General features: G+C 49.9%; 1 protein-coding gene across 1 annotated transcript in view; it reads left to right on the forward strand.

Moving 5' to 3' along the window:
* glp2r (glucagon-like peptide 2 receptor) overlaps positions 1-17,157 on the forward strand; it is a 57,401-nt gene that overhangs the window by 19,491 nt on the left and 20,753 nt on the right. The window contains exons 2-3 of the mRNA XM_004919563.4: positions 84-180; positions 14,914-15,018. Coding sequence (XP_004919620.2) covers positions 84-180; positions 14,914-15,018 — 202 coding nt within the window. The remainder of the gene's footprint in view (positions 1-83; positions 181-14,913; positions 15,019-17,157) is intronic.

Genomic DNA, 17,157 nt, shown 5'->3' on the forward strand with positions numbered 1-17,157 from the left:
CTGTTCAGAGTCACGTCTTAGTAATTAGCCCCCCCCCCGACATTCCTGAGTTTATCTCTAAATAGACGTTTTCTGTGTTGCAGGGCAGGGGGTCTGTGCTGGAAGACACTTTGAAGAACTGGTCTCAGTATAAACAAGACTGCATGAAACGCCTGGAAGACGAGAGGGGCATTCTAACTGGTCAGAGTTAAGAACTTGTTATAGGCTTCATCCCCTTACCCATAATTCCATTTGTATATGTCACATGGTGAAGGACATACACCCCATCTTATTAAAGGGGACATTCTATAATTTATCCAGTTTGGTTTGAACAAAAGCAACATTTTGCACTTGATGAAACCCCCTCAAATCTGTGTCATAAACAGATGTCCCCTATCAAATAACTGACATGGGCTTGTCCATGTAGGATGAGGTAGACCATAGTTAGCTCCTCCCATAGCTTTAGAGCCAAAGCAGTGGTTCTCAACCTTCCTAATGCCGCAACCCTTTAATACAGTTCCTCATGTTGTGGTGACCCCCAACCATAAAATTATTCCTGAGACCATCGGAAATATGTGTTTTATGATGGTCTTAGGTGACCGCTGTGAAAGGGTTGCTGATGCAGAGGGTACAAGGGCTCAGGGAAGACATTTTCCTCACACACTAGTATCCTACAGAGGGTACAAGGGCTCAGGGAAGCCATTTTCCTCACACACTAGTATCCTACAGAGGGTACAAGGGCTCAGGGAAGCCATTTTCCTCACACACTAGTATCCTACAGAGGGTACAAGGGCTCAGGGAAGCCATTTTCCTCACACACAAGTATCCTACAGAGGGTACAAGGGCTCAGGGAAGCCATTTTCCTCACACACTAGTATCCTACAGAGGGTACAAGGGCTCAGGGAAGCCATTTTCCTCACACACAAGTATCCTACAGAGTGTACAAGTGCCCAGGGAAGCCATTTTCCTCACACACTAGTATCCTACAGAGGGTACAAGGGCTCAGGGAAGCCATTTTCCTCACACACAAGTATCCTACAGAGGGTATAAGGGCTCAGGGAAGCCATTTTCCTCACACACAAGTATCCTACAGAGGGTACAAGGGCTCAGGGAAGCCATTTTCCTCACACACAAGTATCCTACAGAGGGTACAAGGGCTCAGGGAAGCCATTTTCCTCACACACAAGTATCCTACAGAGTGTACAAGTGCCCAGGGAAGCCATTTCCCTCACACACTAGTATCCTACAGAGGGTACAAGGGCTCAGGGAAGCCATTTTCCTCACACACAAGTATCCTACAGAGGGTATAAGGGCTCAGGGAAGCCATTTTCCTCACACACAAGTATCCTACAGAGGGTACAAGGGCTCAGGGAAGCCATTTTCCTCACACACAAGTATCCTACAGAGGGTACAAGGGCTCAGGGAAGCCATTTTCCTCACACACAAGTATCCTACAGAGGGTACAAGGGCTCAGGGAAGCCATTTTCCTCACACACAAGTATCCTACAGAGGGTACAAGGGCTCAGGGAAGCCATTTTCCTCACACACTAGTATCCTACAGAGGGTACAAGGGCTCAGGGAAGCCATTTTCCTCACATACTAGTATCCTAGAGAGGGTACAAGGGCTCAGGGAAGCCATTTTCCTCACACACAAGTATCCTGTAGAGGGTACAAGGGCTCAGGGAAGCCATTTTCCTCACATACTAGTATCCTACAGAGGGTACAAGGGCTCAGGGAAGCCATTTTCCTCACACACAAGTATCCTACAGAGGGTACAAGGGCTCAGGGAAGCCATTTTCCTCACACACAAGTATCCTACAGAGGGTACAAGGGCTCAGGAAAGGGTTGTTCCACCCCCAAAGGGGTCCCGACCCACAGGTTGAGAAGCGCTGGCCTATAATGATGGTCGCTTTCTCTTCCTGATCATAAAGCGTTATTCTTATAATTGTTCTTGTATTAAATACACTTTAAATTCTAAATAAACAGCAGAAATTCCATTGCACGATTTAGATTTGGCTGGGAACTTGCCTCCATGCCTTCTCCCTCTTTGTTTTTTGTCAAAATATTATTCTTTGCCTAAAACATTACTGTAGATAAAGCCATAGATTAGCAATCTGACACTGTTTATCCCGGGAGCAGACTAATCGTGCCTTTGCCCTACAGAAACAGAAACAAGTATCCAAGTTGTTGATATCCCAAGGCCCACGTTTATCTTATACTTTGGCTGTAATAAAGCAAAATGATGTAAATATATATCTATATCCCTGGGCAGAAGGTACATGTAACAAGAAGTAGAACATCTCCTCAACCAGCGTCCTCCTTCTCCTAACCATTCCCACCACAAAGGTCCCAGCAGTTACCCTCATGGAACCCAACCCCAGCATATTCATACTCTTATACTTTGGCTGTAATAAAGCAAATATGATGTAAATATATATCTATATCACTGGGCATAAGGTACATGTAATGAGAATAGAATATCTCCTCAACCAGCGTCCTCCTTCTCCAAACCATTCCCACCACAAAGGTCCCAGTAATTACCCCCATGGAACCCAATCCCCAGCATATTCATACTTTTATACTTTGGCTGTAATAAAGCAAATATGATGTAAATATATATCTATATCACTGGGCAGAAGGTACATGTAACGAGAAGTAGAACATCTCCTCAATCAGGGTCCTCCTTCTCCAAACGATTCCCACCACAAAGGTCCCAGCAGTTACCCTCATGGAACCCGATCCCCAGCATATTCATTATATCCCAGCTGTACTGATTATAATTACCCCTTATTTAGGTAATGAGACCAAGGGGAACGCTGACCTACCTGGTAGTCTCTAGCTCAAGAGACATCTTATCTTGTAGAAGGATCTCTAAGATTTTTTTGTACTTGATCCACTTATTCCCGCTATAGGCACATAGGAGACTATACTAACTGAAGGGGAGGATTCTGGGTATAAACTTGAACCTTTCCATGAACTTCTTCCTTTCCTCTATCACTTTCCCAACATTCCTATTTACTAAAGGTTGTGTTTTTTTCACAATTTTGTATTTTTTTTCCATAAAAAAACACAATTTTTTGCCATTTATTATACGTCAAAACTGTAAGAAATCCAAAGGTAAAAATGCGCCACATCAAAACTGTTGAGGTCATGTGAAAGTCAATGGAAGTTGTCCTTTTCCGATTGGCTAATCTTTGCTACGTGGTTTTAGAGGCTTTCGAGTTTTTGGACTCATTTGTCTGTGGGACAAAATGAAAAATGTGAGTTTTACCCATGTTTTTTTTCATTTGTGCACCCCCTACCACTCACACCTCCTCCCGGCAGCCACCCTCACCCCATCTCACCCATTGGTTGTTGCTCGTAGCTTTCTCCTACCGGCTCTGCTCCAGCACAGTCTCTTACATTGGGGACTGGGTGGGACATTCAAACACCAGTCAAATCTCCTGCCCAGTCTCCAGTGTAGATGCTGCCAGTGGGAGCCATGCCACCCCCCCAACCTTTGGTGCCCTAGGCCTCTGCGGCCTGCCCACAAATCCAGCCCTGGTTACTAAGTTTGCCCAGGAGCAGTAACCCATAGAAACCAATCAGCAGGTAGAATTTACTGGTCACCTGTCTAGAAGCAAACATCTAATTATGGGTTACTGCTACTGGGCAAACTTTGGGTGAAACCACTAAAATAAGAATGTTGATGAATTGGTCTCTAAGAGTTTTTATGACGGTGCTGACCGTTGCTAGGCCTGCCTATTGTCACACATGTCTTCCACCATTTGCTCTGCCCCAGTTCTCTTTGCACCGTATCCTTCCACTCAGGCCTTGTTCTCTAATCCCCTTCTCTCCTACCTGTACCTCCGTCATGTTCTAATACCCCAGGATTAATCTTCTGTACACAATCCCAGTCTCCTTCTTCTCCAGGCATTTGTCTTTGTTTCTCCGTCTCTGAAGATCTTCCAGATACAAATTATAATTCATTTTCTTCTTCCGCTGATGTTTATGTGTAAAGGTCTTTGAGCTCATGTGGGTGTAGGAACCAAAGGAATAAGGTGTAGGAACCAGAGGAATAAGGTGTAGGAACCAGAGGAATAAGGTGTAGGAACCAGAGGAATAAGGTGTAGGAACCAAAGGAATAAGGTGTAGGAACCAGAGGAATAAGGTGTAGGAACCAGAGGAATAAGGTGTAGGAACCAGAGGAATAAGGTGTAGGAACCAGAGGAATAAGGTGTAGGAACCAGAGGAATAAGGTGTAGGAACCGAAGGAACCAGAGGAACCCAAGGCAATATCATAGGCTGCCGCACTGTCCCTTTATAGCCATTAGCCTAGCTGCATTCTTGCCCTCGATGTAATTAGACTAATTGACAAAATTGATTCCTATTTGGAGGAATGGTGGCTGCCTCTGCACATTATAATGTTACAACTACTATTAAGATCCTTTACTATACCATATATAAAGCTAATGATCTCTAGAGGCTTTGGTCTTGCCGCCCCTCTCTCCATAGACAGCTCTAGAGAGACAGCCCCATCAAACATTTCTTCTTTTATATAATCAGTTCCGACTGTCTCTCCCCATTTCCCTTGCTCCGTTGAGACTGGGATCTAGGAACCCACAGCCAATGTATCACTCCTTAAACATCTCACATTCCAGGGATAACCCTAACCCTATACATGTTCTATTTAAAGATTTGACCTTCTTTTAACGTTCTGTTTAATGTCGGAGGACGGGCGTCTGAGGCTGCTCTTGCCATGACGGAGCCCATGTGTGTGGAGTTATAGCGGCCAACAGATCCCAATGAGATGACTTTGGTTCGGCCAAAGACGTGGATTTGGTGGAATCAGAATGCTTCTGAAAAAGGCCAAATCCTGGATTTGAGGCATCCCACTTGTTCGTAGAACAAAACACAATGGACCAAGCTACATTTCCCCAAACGATTTATGGACATGTGTAACCCTACAGTAAACTTCTATCATGGTCATACAGGAGATGACCATGGTCATGGTTCTACAGGAGAAGGCAATGCCATAAGCCATATTCTATGGCAGGGGTGGGCAAACTATGGCCCGCAGGCCACATCCAGCCCGCTGGCCTTTTCAATCTGGCCTGTCAAGTCGTGCCCCCTTAAAAGAATTATGGCCCCTGGTTGGTGTGCCCCGTGCGTGCGCGTGATGTCAGCATGCACGGGGCACAATCATATAAAGGATGCAGCGGGGAGCCGGGGTCAGAAGCAGGGGGAGGATGGAGTGAGCCGCACGTAGCTGGCGGGGGGGAGATGGAGCGAGCCGCAAGTAGCTGGTGGGGGAGCTGGAGGATGCTGGGGGTTCAGCTGGAGGATGCTGGGGGTTGAGCTGGAGGATGCTGGGGGTGGAGCTGGAGGAAGCTGGGGGTGGAGCTGGAGGATGCTGGGTGGGAGCTGTAGGATGCTGGGTGGGAGCTGGAGGATGCTGGGGGTGGAGTTGGAGGATGCTGGGGGTGGAGGATGATGGGGGTTGAGCTGGAGATAGCTGGGAGGGAGCTGGAGGATGCTGGGTGGGAGCTGGAGGATGCTGGGGGTGGAGCTGGAGGATGCTGGGGAGTGGAGCTGGAGGATGATGGGGGGATGCTGGGGGGAGCTGGAAGGCCCTGTGATTTGTGACGCTGGCCCAGCCCGGCCCGTCGGTAAGTCAATGTGGCCCCTGAGCCAAAAAGTTTGCCCACCCCTGTTCTATGGCCACATTGTCTGTTGGTTGCAATACATGATGCTTAGCCAAGGATCTATGATCATGAGCAAATTTACCCCAAGTTCCCTTTGCTGGTCAATGGCCAACCAATAATCCCATTCTCGCTCAGTCTAAATTTAACCCTGCAACGTCTGATCAATGAAGAGTTCAGCGCTGCTCCTCGTGGCTTCCATTGATTCGTCATGTGTGAAACCATTGGGGAGTTGGCTGGCTAGCAGATATTAAGAACTAATGAGTCAGTAATACCGTTCTGGAATAAACACCACATATCAGCAAAAAGCCCCCATGGTGCACCTGTGCGAGTGGGAACAGGGCAACAGGGAGGGATGGGGAAAAGCAAGCGCCAAATGTTCCTTCTCTCCGTGTGGCACGTCTCCCAGCCGCATTGTTTGCTAAAAGGCACATTTTATTCAGCGCGAGACAAACTGTCCCTGTACAGAGAAAAACAAGCATCGAATAAAAAGGCAGAAAACACTAAAATTGCAGGGTTGTTATTCCCATTGTGCGCAGTCTCTTTGCATGTTAGTACCAATCAGAGAGACCCCCTCACAACGATAACCCCCAGAGAGACCCCCACACAACGATAACCCCCAGAGAGACACCCACACAACCATAACCCCCAGAGAGACACCCTCACAATGATAACCCCCAGAGAGACACCCTCACAACGATAACCCCCAGAGAGACCCCCACACAACGATAACCCCCAGAGAGACACCCACACAACCATAACCCCCAGAGAGACACCCTCACAATGATAACCCCCAGAGAGACACCCACACAATGATAACCCCCAGAGAGACCCCCACACAACGATAACCCCCAGAGAGACACCCTCACAATGATAACCCCCAGAGAGACCCCACACAACGATAACCCCCAGAGAGACACCCTCACAACGATAACCCCAGAGAGACACCCTCACAATGATAACCCCCAGAGACACCCCCACACAACGATAACCCCCAGAGAGACACCCTCACAACGATAACCCCCAGAGAGACCCCCACACAACGATAACCCCCAGAGAGACCCCCACACAACGATAACCCCCAGAGAGACCCCCACACAACGATAACCCCCAGAGAGACCCCCACACAACGATAACCCCCAGAGAGACCCCCACACAACGATAACCCCCAGAGAGACACCCTCACAACGATAACCCCCAGAGAGACCCCCACACAACGATAACCCCCAGAGAGACCCCCACACAACGATAACCCCCAGAGAGACACCCTCACAACGGGATAACCCCCAGAGAGACCCACTTTCTTGTGACTTTCCCAGCCAATAAACATCATATGTTCGACCCCGGCAGCCAATGTCTGAACGTTATACAGTGGGAAGCTCCAAAGAAAAGTCAAACCACGGGCCAAACCATTGGGCAAATGAATTCCAAACCAGGGGCTCCAAACCATTGGGTAAATGAATTCCAAACCAGGGGCCAAACCATTGGGCAAATGAATTCCAAACCAGGGGCTCCAAACCATTGGGCAAATGAATTCCAAACCAGGGGCTCCAAACCATTGGGCAAATGAATTCCAAACCAGGGGCTCCAAACCATTGGGCAAATGAATTCAAAACCAGGGGCCAAACCATTGGGCAAATGAATTCCAAACCAGGGGCTCCAAACCATTGGGTAAATGAATTCCAAACCAGGGGCCAAACCATTGGGCAAATGAATTCCAAACCAGGGGCTTCCAAACCATTGGGCAAATGAATTCCAAACCAGGGGCCAAACCATTGGGCAAATTAATTCCAAAGGCAGGGGCTCCAAACCATTGGGCAAATGAATTCAAAACCAGGGGCCAAACCATTGGGCAAATGAATTCCAAACCAGGGGCTCCAAACCATTGGGGTAAAATGAATTTCCAAACCAGGGGCCAAACCATTGGGCAAATGAATTCCAAACCAGGGGCTCCAAACCATTGGGCAAATGAATTCCAAACCAGGGGCCAAACCATTGGGCAAATGAATTCCAAACCAGGGGCTCCAAACCATTGGGCAAATGAATTCCAAACCAGGGGCTCCAAACCATTGGGCAAATGAATTCCAAACCAGGGGCCTTCGCAAACCATTGGGCAAAAATGGCCCAAACCAGGGGGCTCCAAACCATTGGGCAAATGAATTCCAAACCAGGGCAAACCATTGGGCAAATGAATTCCAAACCAGGGGCTCCAAACCATTGGGGTTAAATGAATTCCAAACCAGGGGCTCCAAAACCATTGGCAAATGAATTCCAAACCAGGGGCTCCAAACCATTGGGCAAATGAATTCCAAACCAGGGGCTCCAAACCATTGGGTAAATGAATTCCAAACCAGGGGCTCCAAACCATTGGGCAAATGAATTCCAAACCAGGGGCTCCAAACCATTGGGCAAATGAATTCCAAACCAGGGGCCAAACCATTGGGCAAATGAATTCCAAACCAGGGGCTCCAAACCATTGCCAAATGAATTCCAAACCAGGGGCTCCAAACCATTGGGTAAATGAATTCCAAACCAGGGGCTTCCCAAACCATTGGGCAAATGAATTCCAAACCAGGGGCCAAACCATTGGGCAAATGAATTCCAAACCAGGGGCTCCAAACCATTGGGCAAATGAATTCCAAACCAGGGGCTAAAACCATTGGGCAAATGAATTCCAAACCAGGGGCTCCAAACCATTGGGTAAATGAATTCCAAACCAGGGGCCAACCATTGGGCAAATGAATTCCAAACCAGGGGCCAAACCATTGGGCAAATTAATTCCAAACCAGGGGCTCCAAACCATTTGGCAAATGAATTCCAAACCAGGGGCTCCAAACCATTGGGCAAATGAATTCCAAACCAGGGCTCCAAACCATTGGGCAAATGAATTCCAAACCAGGGGCTCCAAACCATTGGGCAAATGAATTCCAAACCAGGGGCTCCAAACCATTGGGCAAATGAATTCCAAACCAGGGGCTCCAAACCATTGGGCAAATGAATTCCAAACCAGGGGCTCCAAACCATTGGGCAAATGAATTCCAAACCAGGGGCACCAAACCATTGGGCAAATGAATTCCAAACCAGGGGCCAAACCATTGGGCAAATGAATTCCAAACCAGGGGCCAAACCATTGGGCAAATGAATTCCAAACCAGGGGCTCCAAACCATTGGGCAAATGAATTCCAAACCAGGGGCTCCAAACCATTGGGCAAATGAATTCCAAACCAGGGGCTCCAAACCATTGGGCAAATGAATTCCAAACCAGGGGCTCCAAACCATTGGGCAAATGAATTCCAAACCAGGGGCTCCAAACCATTGGGCAAATGAATTCCAAACCAGGGGCTCCAAACCATTGGGCAAATGAATTCCAAACCAGGGGCCAAACCATTGGGCAAATGAATTCCAAACCAGGGGCTCCAAACCATTGGGCAAATGAATTCCAAACCAGGGGCCAAACCATTGGGCAAATGAATTCCAAACCAGGGGCCAAACCATTGGGCAAATGAATTCCAAACCAGGGGCCAAACCATTTGGCAAATGAATTCCAAACCAGGGGCCAAACCATTGGGCAAATGAATTCCAAACCAGGGGCCAAACCATTGGGTAAATGAATTCCAAACCAGGGGGGCCAAACCATTGGGCAAATGAATTCCAAACCAGGGGCCAAACCATTGGGCAAATGAATTCCAAACCAGGGCCAAACCATTGGGCAAATGAATTCCAAACCAGGGGCTCCAAACCATTGGGCAAATGAATTCCAAACCAGGGGCCAAACCATTGGGCAAATGAATTCCAAACCAGGGGCCAAACCATTGGGCAAATGAATTCCAAACCAGGAGCCAAACCATTGGGTAAATGAATTCCAAACCAGGGGCCAAACCATTGGGCAAATGAATTCCAAACCAGGGGCCAAACCATTGGGTAAATGAATTCCAAACCAGGGGCTCCAAACCTTGTTGCTCACCCCCATGTTGCTTCCTTTGGCCTACATATAGGCGCAAGATAATTCAATCCCAGAGACACCAGTATGGCTACCAGCAGCCAATCACTGAGCTTATTTGGTAACACCCAACACAATTGGCTTTGACTTTGTCTCATGGGTAAGAAAATGGCTGGGGACCCCCCTATTAATCTGTCCTTCAGGCTCTCAGCCTTTGAGCTGTCTCTACGGAGAGACCAGCCCTGGTGTAAGATGGGGCCCCTGGGTGTACATTGAGGAATCTGGTGTAAATGGGGGCCTCCTGCTTTTAAATGTCTATGACTGTTGAAAATCTTTAGTAGTGAGGCGGCGCACATCAAGGGCTTTGGTGGAAATGGGGATATTTTGCCTTTAAATTAATATAATTAACACTGAAAAGCTTGTATAGATAATGAGAAGTAATCGGGATCATGCCTGATAGGTTGGTAGAGATTTCCATTGGGCCAGTCAAGCAGAACGCCAGAGGTTTTCACAAGATCATATAATTGGTTGGTAACTGCCCAAACTGTACGAATCAGAGGAGATATTAAGGCCACGCTATGTAAATAGGAGGTTTTCTATCCTGAAAGAATTTAATTAGGAGACAAAAGCTCAAACAATCCCTCTCGGGTTTCTGCACCAAAACACAGCGGATTAGTCTCTTGTTCATCAGATTCTTCCATAAACAATCAGACGAAAATCCATCATGTGCCAAAGATCTGCCTGTCAGGAACTCAATTAAAAAGCCATTTCCAATCCGCAGCTTCAGCAATAACCAGGGATTGTCCTACACTCACTCACCCCCGGTCTGGCCAGTCCTACAGTGTAGTACCGGCCAGACTGGGGGTGAGTGAGTGTAGGACCGGCCAGACTGGGGGTGAGTGAGTGTAGGACCGGCCAGACTGGGGGTGAGTGAGTGTAGGACCGGCCAGACTGGGGGTGAGTGAGTGTAGGACAGGCCAGACTGGGGGTGAGTGAGTGTAGGACCGGCCAGACTGGGGGTGAGTGAGTGTAGGACCGGCCAGACTGGGGGTGAGTGAGTGTAGGACTGGCCAGACTGGGGGTGAGTGAGTGTAGGACCGGCCAGACTGGGGGTGAGTGAGTGTAGGACAGGGCCAGACTGGGGGTGAGTGAGTGTAGGACCGGCAGACTGGGGGTGAGTGAGTGTAGGACAGGCCAGACTGGGGGTGAGTGAGTGTAGGACAGGCCCAGACTGGGGGTGAGTGAGTGTAGGACTGGCCCAGACTGGGGGTGAGTGAGTGTAGGACCGGCCAGACTGGGGGTGAGTGAGTGTAGGACTGGCCAGACTGGGGGTGAGTGAGTGTAGGACCGGCCAGACTGGGGGTGAGTGAGTGTAGGACAGGCCAGACTGGGGGTGAGTGAGTGTAGGACCGGCCAGACTGGGGGTGAGTGAGTGTAGGACAGGCCAGACTGGGGGTGAGTGAGTGTAGGACCGGCCAGACTGGGGGTGAGTGAGTGTAGGACCGGCCAGACTGGGGGTGAGTGAGTGTAGGACCGGCCAGACTGGGGGTGAGTGAGTGTAGGACCGGCCAGACTGGGGGTGAGTGAGTGTAGGACTGGCCAGACTGGGGGGGGCCTGGTGAGTGAGTGTAGGACCGGCCAGACTGGGGGTGAGTGAGTGTAGGACAGGCCAGACTGGGGGTGAGTGAGTGTAGGACCGGCCAGACTGGGGGGTGAGTGAGTGTAGGACAGGCCAGACTGGGGGTGAGTGAGTGTAGGACCGGCCAGACTGGGGGTGAGTGAGTGTAGGACCGGCCAGACTGGGGTGAGTGAGTGTAGGACCGGCCAGACTGGGGGTGAGTGAGTGTAGGACAGGCCAGACTGGGGGTGAGTGAGTGTAGGACCGGCCAGACTGGGGGTGAGTGAGTGTAGGACAGGCCAGACTGGGGGTGAGTGAGTGTAGGACCGGCCAGACTGGGGTGAGTGAGTGTAGGACCGGCCAGACTGGGGTGAGTGAGTGTAGGACCGGCCAGACTGGGGGTGAGTGAGTGTAGGACCGGCCAGACTGGGGGTGAGTGAGTGTAGGACAGGCCAGACTGGGGGTGAGTGAGTGTAGGACCGGCCAGACTGGGTGAGTGAGTGTAGGACCGGACAGACTGGGGTGAGTGAGTGTAGGACCGGCCAGACTGGGGTGAAGTGAGTGTAGGACAGGCCAGACTGGGGGTGAGTGAGTGTAGGACAGGCCAGACCGGGGGTGAGTGATTGTAGGACAGGCCAGACTGGGGGTGAGTGAGTGTAGGACAGGCCAGTCCGTGTGAGTGAGTGTAGGACCGGCCAGTCCGTGGGTGAGTGAGTGTAGGACAGGCCAGACTGGGGGTGAGTGAGTGTAGGACCGGCCAGACTGGGGGTGAGTGAGTGTAGGACCGGCCAGACTGGGGGTGAGTGAGTGTAGGACTGGCCAGACTGGGGGTGAGTGAGTGTAGGACCGGCCAGACTGGGGTGAGTGAGTGTAGGACAGGCCAGACTGGGGGCCAGACTGGGGGTGAGTGAGTGTAGGACAGGCCAGACTGGGGGTGAGTGAGTGTAGGACTGGCCAGACTGGGGGTGAGTGAGTGTAGGACAGGCCAGACTGGGGGTGAGTGAGTGTAGGACAGGCCAGACCGGGGGTGAGTGAGTGTAGGACTGGCCAGACCATGTACAACTATACCTCTACAACTGTCACCTCTAACCAAAATGGCGGCACAGCTGCCTCTCCCAATGCAATGGACGCACAGTGCAAACTAAACGCTCGCAGGTTCTGCCCTGTTTCTGCAGATTCCTGGGGGATAAAACCCTTATCTGCCGGCACCGCGCTTATCTCACCCTCAGACTATAAATATTGTGAGTCGCGGTTCTGCCTTACGTCCTGCATTCCAGCCCCCCCCCCCATACACAATGTGGGAATTGCTGCGTCTGACAGAGAAGCTGAAACGTTTGGGGGGCCCCTCGGGTGCAGTCACTCAGCACTCACTGAGCCCCCTCTTCTCCCCCCCCATTATTATTATGGCACTGCCTGGGGTAGAAAGGAACCAGTAAAGGATAATATACTGAACCTGTTATAAATGTATTTAAAAATCTGAGCTGTCAATCACATATTGTCTACCCCGTCTCTATGCCGCATAGAGGCGGGGCAGGCAATATATGATTGACAGCTCAGATTTTTAATTACAAATACTTTCACTTTCCATTCAGCACTTCCTAGATATCACCTAGAGAGCAAATTAATAAGATTTTGGGGTGATACAAAGCTTCCCTTAATAAAGGGGTACACAAAATGGCGCCGGCCTGCTGGCTGTGACTGAAGGGTAAAAAAAATGAAATAGTCTATATAGTATAAGTAATGTTTATTTTGCTCACCTTTTGTGTGTCAGCGGCACTGCACGTGCTCAGTGGACTCTAGGCTGAGTTGTATGTATATCTTAATTTATTTATTTAAGTTAAGGGGTTTTTAGAAATCATCAGAAATTCATCACATTTTAACAACTCCTAAAATTAGTCCTGAGCCCACTGAGCACGTGCAGTGCCGCCGACACACACTAGATGGCCAGACGGGACCAAGAGATGGGGAGCTGCTGCCATAGCACAGACCTAGAGAAGGTACAGACCCCAAAATGGAAAGGTATAGCAAGTTAAGCCTAAGGGACCCATCCATGTTATTTTTTTACTTGAATTGAATTTGCAAAAAATCGCTGCAACTTTTTGCAAAATTTACTATGTGTCTAAACGACTAAAAACCTGAATTTGACAATTCGCTGGGTTAAACTTGCCGAGTTAATGGCAAAGTCAACGGCAAAGGTCCCTCCCTCTCGAAACGTTAGAAATTTCGGATTTTTGACGATGGCTTTTGTCTGAATACTCGACTTTCTCGAATTGTTGCAGCAGCGTGTTTTTGACAATTCAAAAAAGTCGAGATTTTTTTGCACAGACATTTCCTTGCGACTTTTTTTTACTAAATATTAGACATTTACTAATTGTCTAAATGTGTCTAAATGGCTAAAAACCTGAATTTGACAATTCGCCGGATTAAACTTGCCGTGTTAATGGCAAAGTCAATGGCAAAGGTCCCTCCCCGTTCTTGTGTCTCGAAATATTAGAAATTTCAGATTTTTGACAATGGCTTTTGTCCAAATACTCGACTTTCTCGAATTATAGCAGTGACAATTTTTTGACAATTCAAAAAAGTCGAGTTTTTTTTTTTTGCACAGACATTTCCTTGCAACTTTTTTTTTTTACTAAATATTAGACATTCGGGAAAACGAGTTTCAAAATGAAAAAAAATGGAGAAATGATAGAATTTTTGTAAATCTGCCCCTTGAACTTTTCGTTCTCTTCTCAAAAGGAAAGTTTATGGGCCGCGCGCGTCTGTAGTGGCTGAGAAATGTCGTTCCGCTCTCAGTATAAACTCTCACACAGACCTGGGGAGAATTCTCATTAGGGGAATAAATTACCCCCCCCCCCCACGTCTCATCTCTGCGCTGATTTATACACGGGGGGGGGCGTCGCTGGGGTTTGTACCAAGTGCCTTGGCCTGACAGCCCCTAATCCCCCCATTTATATAACAACGTGCCCCCCCCTCACACACACACAGACGGTTCCTCTCCGCCGCTTCCATGTTTGGCCAGTTGGGCGCGCGTGGAATTTCCATGTCCCTAAAGAATTCCCCCAGAGCATTGGGAACGTCAATCTCTTCCTACGAGCTCAGGAACCGACTCGGAACGGAACCCGGCAGAACTTTTATTATAAATGAATTGATTCGAATCGTAAAACAAAATAAAAAAATAGAAGAAATGGGGGGGGGGGGCATTTACTGTGATGGAAATAACAATTTTCAATTTAAAATTGTAAATATTTTTTAAAATTTAATATTTTAAAATAAATAGTGATAGAATATTTCATAGGGATGCACCCAATCCACTTTTTTGGATTCGGCCGAACCCCCCAAATCCTTCGTAAAGGCTAATTAGGTTTTGTAAGGGTTAAATTACATTTTTTTGTGTTTACGTGACAAAAACAACAAAAAGATTTGAATCCAGTTGAATCTCGGCCGAATACTGAACCGAATCCTGGATTTGGTGCATCCCTAATTTTTTAAAATAAATTTCACATTATTTCTAGTTTAGACCTAATCTTTTAATTTCAATAAAATATTTTATATGTAAGAATTAAAATGACTCCCCCTTAAATACAGTCTGTACTTTGTAAGGTTCTATGAAACCTTGGGCCCAAACCCAGACCCAGTGTTACTGATACAGAAGATGTTGTGTCTGTTATTAACTCCTATTGGTTTCCTTTCAGGTGTTTATTGCAATGGAACGTTCGATCACTTTGCCTGCTGGCCGCACTCTCGCCCGGGCAATGTCTCTGTCCCGTGTCCCTGGTACCTCCCTTGGGCTCAGCCAGGTATGAGGGGACTTATGGGAAATAAAGGGCTCAAATGAGCAACTTGCTATGAAATCAGGGTGAATTTACACACGTGGGGAAACTGACAGGATTATGAGCTTTGGGTTGGGCACCGGTGGCTCAAAGGCCGAGAGACTGGAGACAGTAAGGGCTGAGGCTGGAGACAGTAAGGGCTGAGGCTGGAGACAGTAGGGGCTGAGGCTGGAGACAGTAGGGGCTGAGGCTGGAGACAGTAGGGGCTGAGGCTGGAGACAGTAGGGGCTGAGGCTGGAAACAGTAGGGGCTGAGGCTGGAGACAGTAGGGGCTGAGGCTGGAGACAGTAGGGCTGAGGCTGGAGACAGTAGGGGCTGAGGCTGGAGACAGTAGGGGCTGAGGCTGGAGACAGTAGGGGCTGAGGCTGGAGACAGTAGGGGCTGAGGCTGGAGACAGTAGGGGCTGAGGCTGGAGACAGTAGGGGCTGAGGCTGGAGACAGTAGGGGCTGAGGCTGGAGACAGTAGGGCTGAGGCTGGAGACAGTAGGGGCTGAGGCTGGAGACAGTAGGGGCTGAGGCTGGAGAAAGTAAGGGCTGAGGCTGGAGACAGTAAGGGCTGAGACTGGAGACAGTAGGGGCTGAGGCTGGAGACAGTAGGGGCTGAGGCTGGAGACAGTAGGGGCTGAGGCTGGAGACAGTAGGGGCTGAGGCTGGAGACAGTAGGGGCTGAGGCTGGAGACAGTAGGGGCTGAGGCTGGAAACAGTAGGGGCTGAGGCTGGAGACAGATGGGGCTGAGGCTGGAGACAGTAGGGGCTGAGGTTGGAGACAGTAGGGGCTGAGGCTGGAGACAGTAGGGGCTGAGGCTGGAGACAGTAAGGGCTGAGGCTGGAGACAGTAAGGGCTGAGGCTGGAGACAGTAGGGGCTGAGGCTGGAGACAGTAGGGACTGAGGTTGGAGACAGTAGGGGCTGAGGCTGGAGACAGTAGGGCTGAGGCTGGAGACAGTAAGGGCTGAGGCTGGAGACAGTAGCGACTGAGGTTGGAGACAGTAGGGGCTGAGGTTGGAGACAGTAGGGGCTGAGGCTGGAGACAGTAGGGCTGAGGCTGGAGACAGTAAGGGCTGAGGCTGGAGACAGTAGCGACTGAGGTTGGAGACAGTAGGGCTGAGGCTGGAGACAGTAGGGGCTGAGGCTGGAGACAGAGGGGCTGAGGCTGGAGACAGTAAGGGCTGAGGCTGGAGACAGTAGGGGCTGAGGCTGGAGACAGTAGGGGCTGAGGCTGGAGACAGTGGGGCTGAGGCTGGAGACAGTAGGGGCTGAGGCTGGAGACAGTAAGGGCTGAGGCTGGAGACAGTAGGGGTGAGGCTGGAGACAGTAGGGGCTGAGGCTGGAGACAGTAGGGGCTGAGGCTGGAGACAGTAAGGGCTGAGGCTGGAGACAGTAAGGGGCTGAGACTGGAGACAGTAGGGGCTGAGGCTGGAGACAGTAGGGGCTGAGGCTGGAGACAGTAGGGGCTGAGGCTGGAGACAGTAGGGGCTGAGGCTGGAGACAGTAGGGGCTGAGGCTGGAGACAGTAGGGGCTGAGGCTGGAGACAGTAGGAGGCTGGAGACAGTAGGGGCTGAGGTGGAGACAGTAGGGGCTGAGGCTGGAGACAGTAGGGGCTGAGGCTGGAGACAGTAAGGGCTGAGGCTGGAGACAGTAAGGGCTGAGGCTGGAGACAGTAGGGGCTGAGGCTGGAGACAGTAGGGACTGAGGTTGGAGACAGTAGGGGCTGAGGCTGGAGACAGTAGGGGCTGAGGCTGGAGACAGTAAGGGCTGAGGCTGGAGACAGAAGGGACTGAGGTTGGAGACAGTAGGGGCTGAGGCTGGAGACAGTAGGGGCTGAGGCTGGAGACAGTAAGGGCTGAGGCTGGAGACAGTAGCGACTGAGGTTGAGACAGTAGGGGCTGAGGTTGGAGACAGTAGGGGCTGAGGCTGGAGACAGTAGGGGCTGAGGCTGGAGACAGTAAGGGCTGAGGCTGGAGACAGTAGCGACTGAGGTTGGAGACAGTAGGGGCTGAGGTTGGAGACAGTAGGGGCTGAGGCTGGAGACAGTAGGGGCTGAGGCTGGAGACAATAGGGGCTGAGGCTGGAGACAGTAAGGGCTGAGGCTTGGAGACAGTAGGG

This window comes from Xenopus tropicalis, chromosome 10 (assembly GCF_000004195.4).
Source record: "Xenopus tropicalis strain Nigerian chromosome 10, UCB_Xtro_10.0, whole genome shotgun sequence".
Lineage (NCBI taxonomy): Eukaryota > Metazoa > Chordata > Amphibia > Anura > Pipidae > Xenopus > Xenopus tropicalis.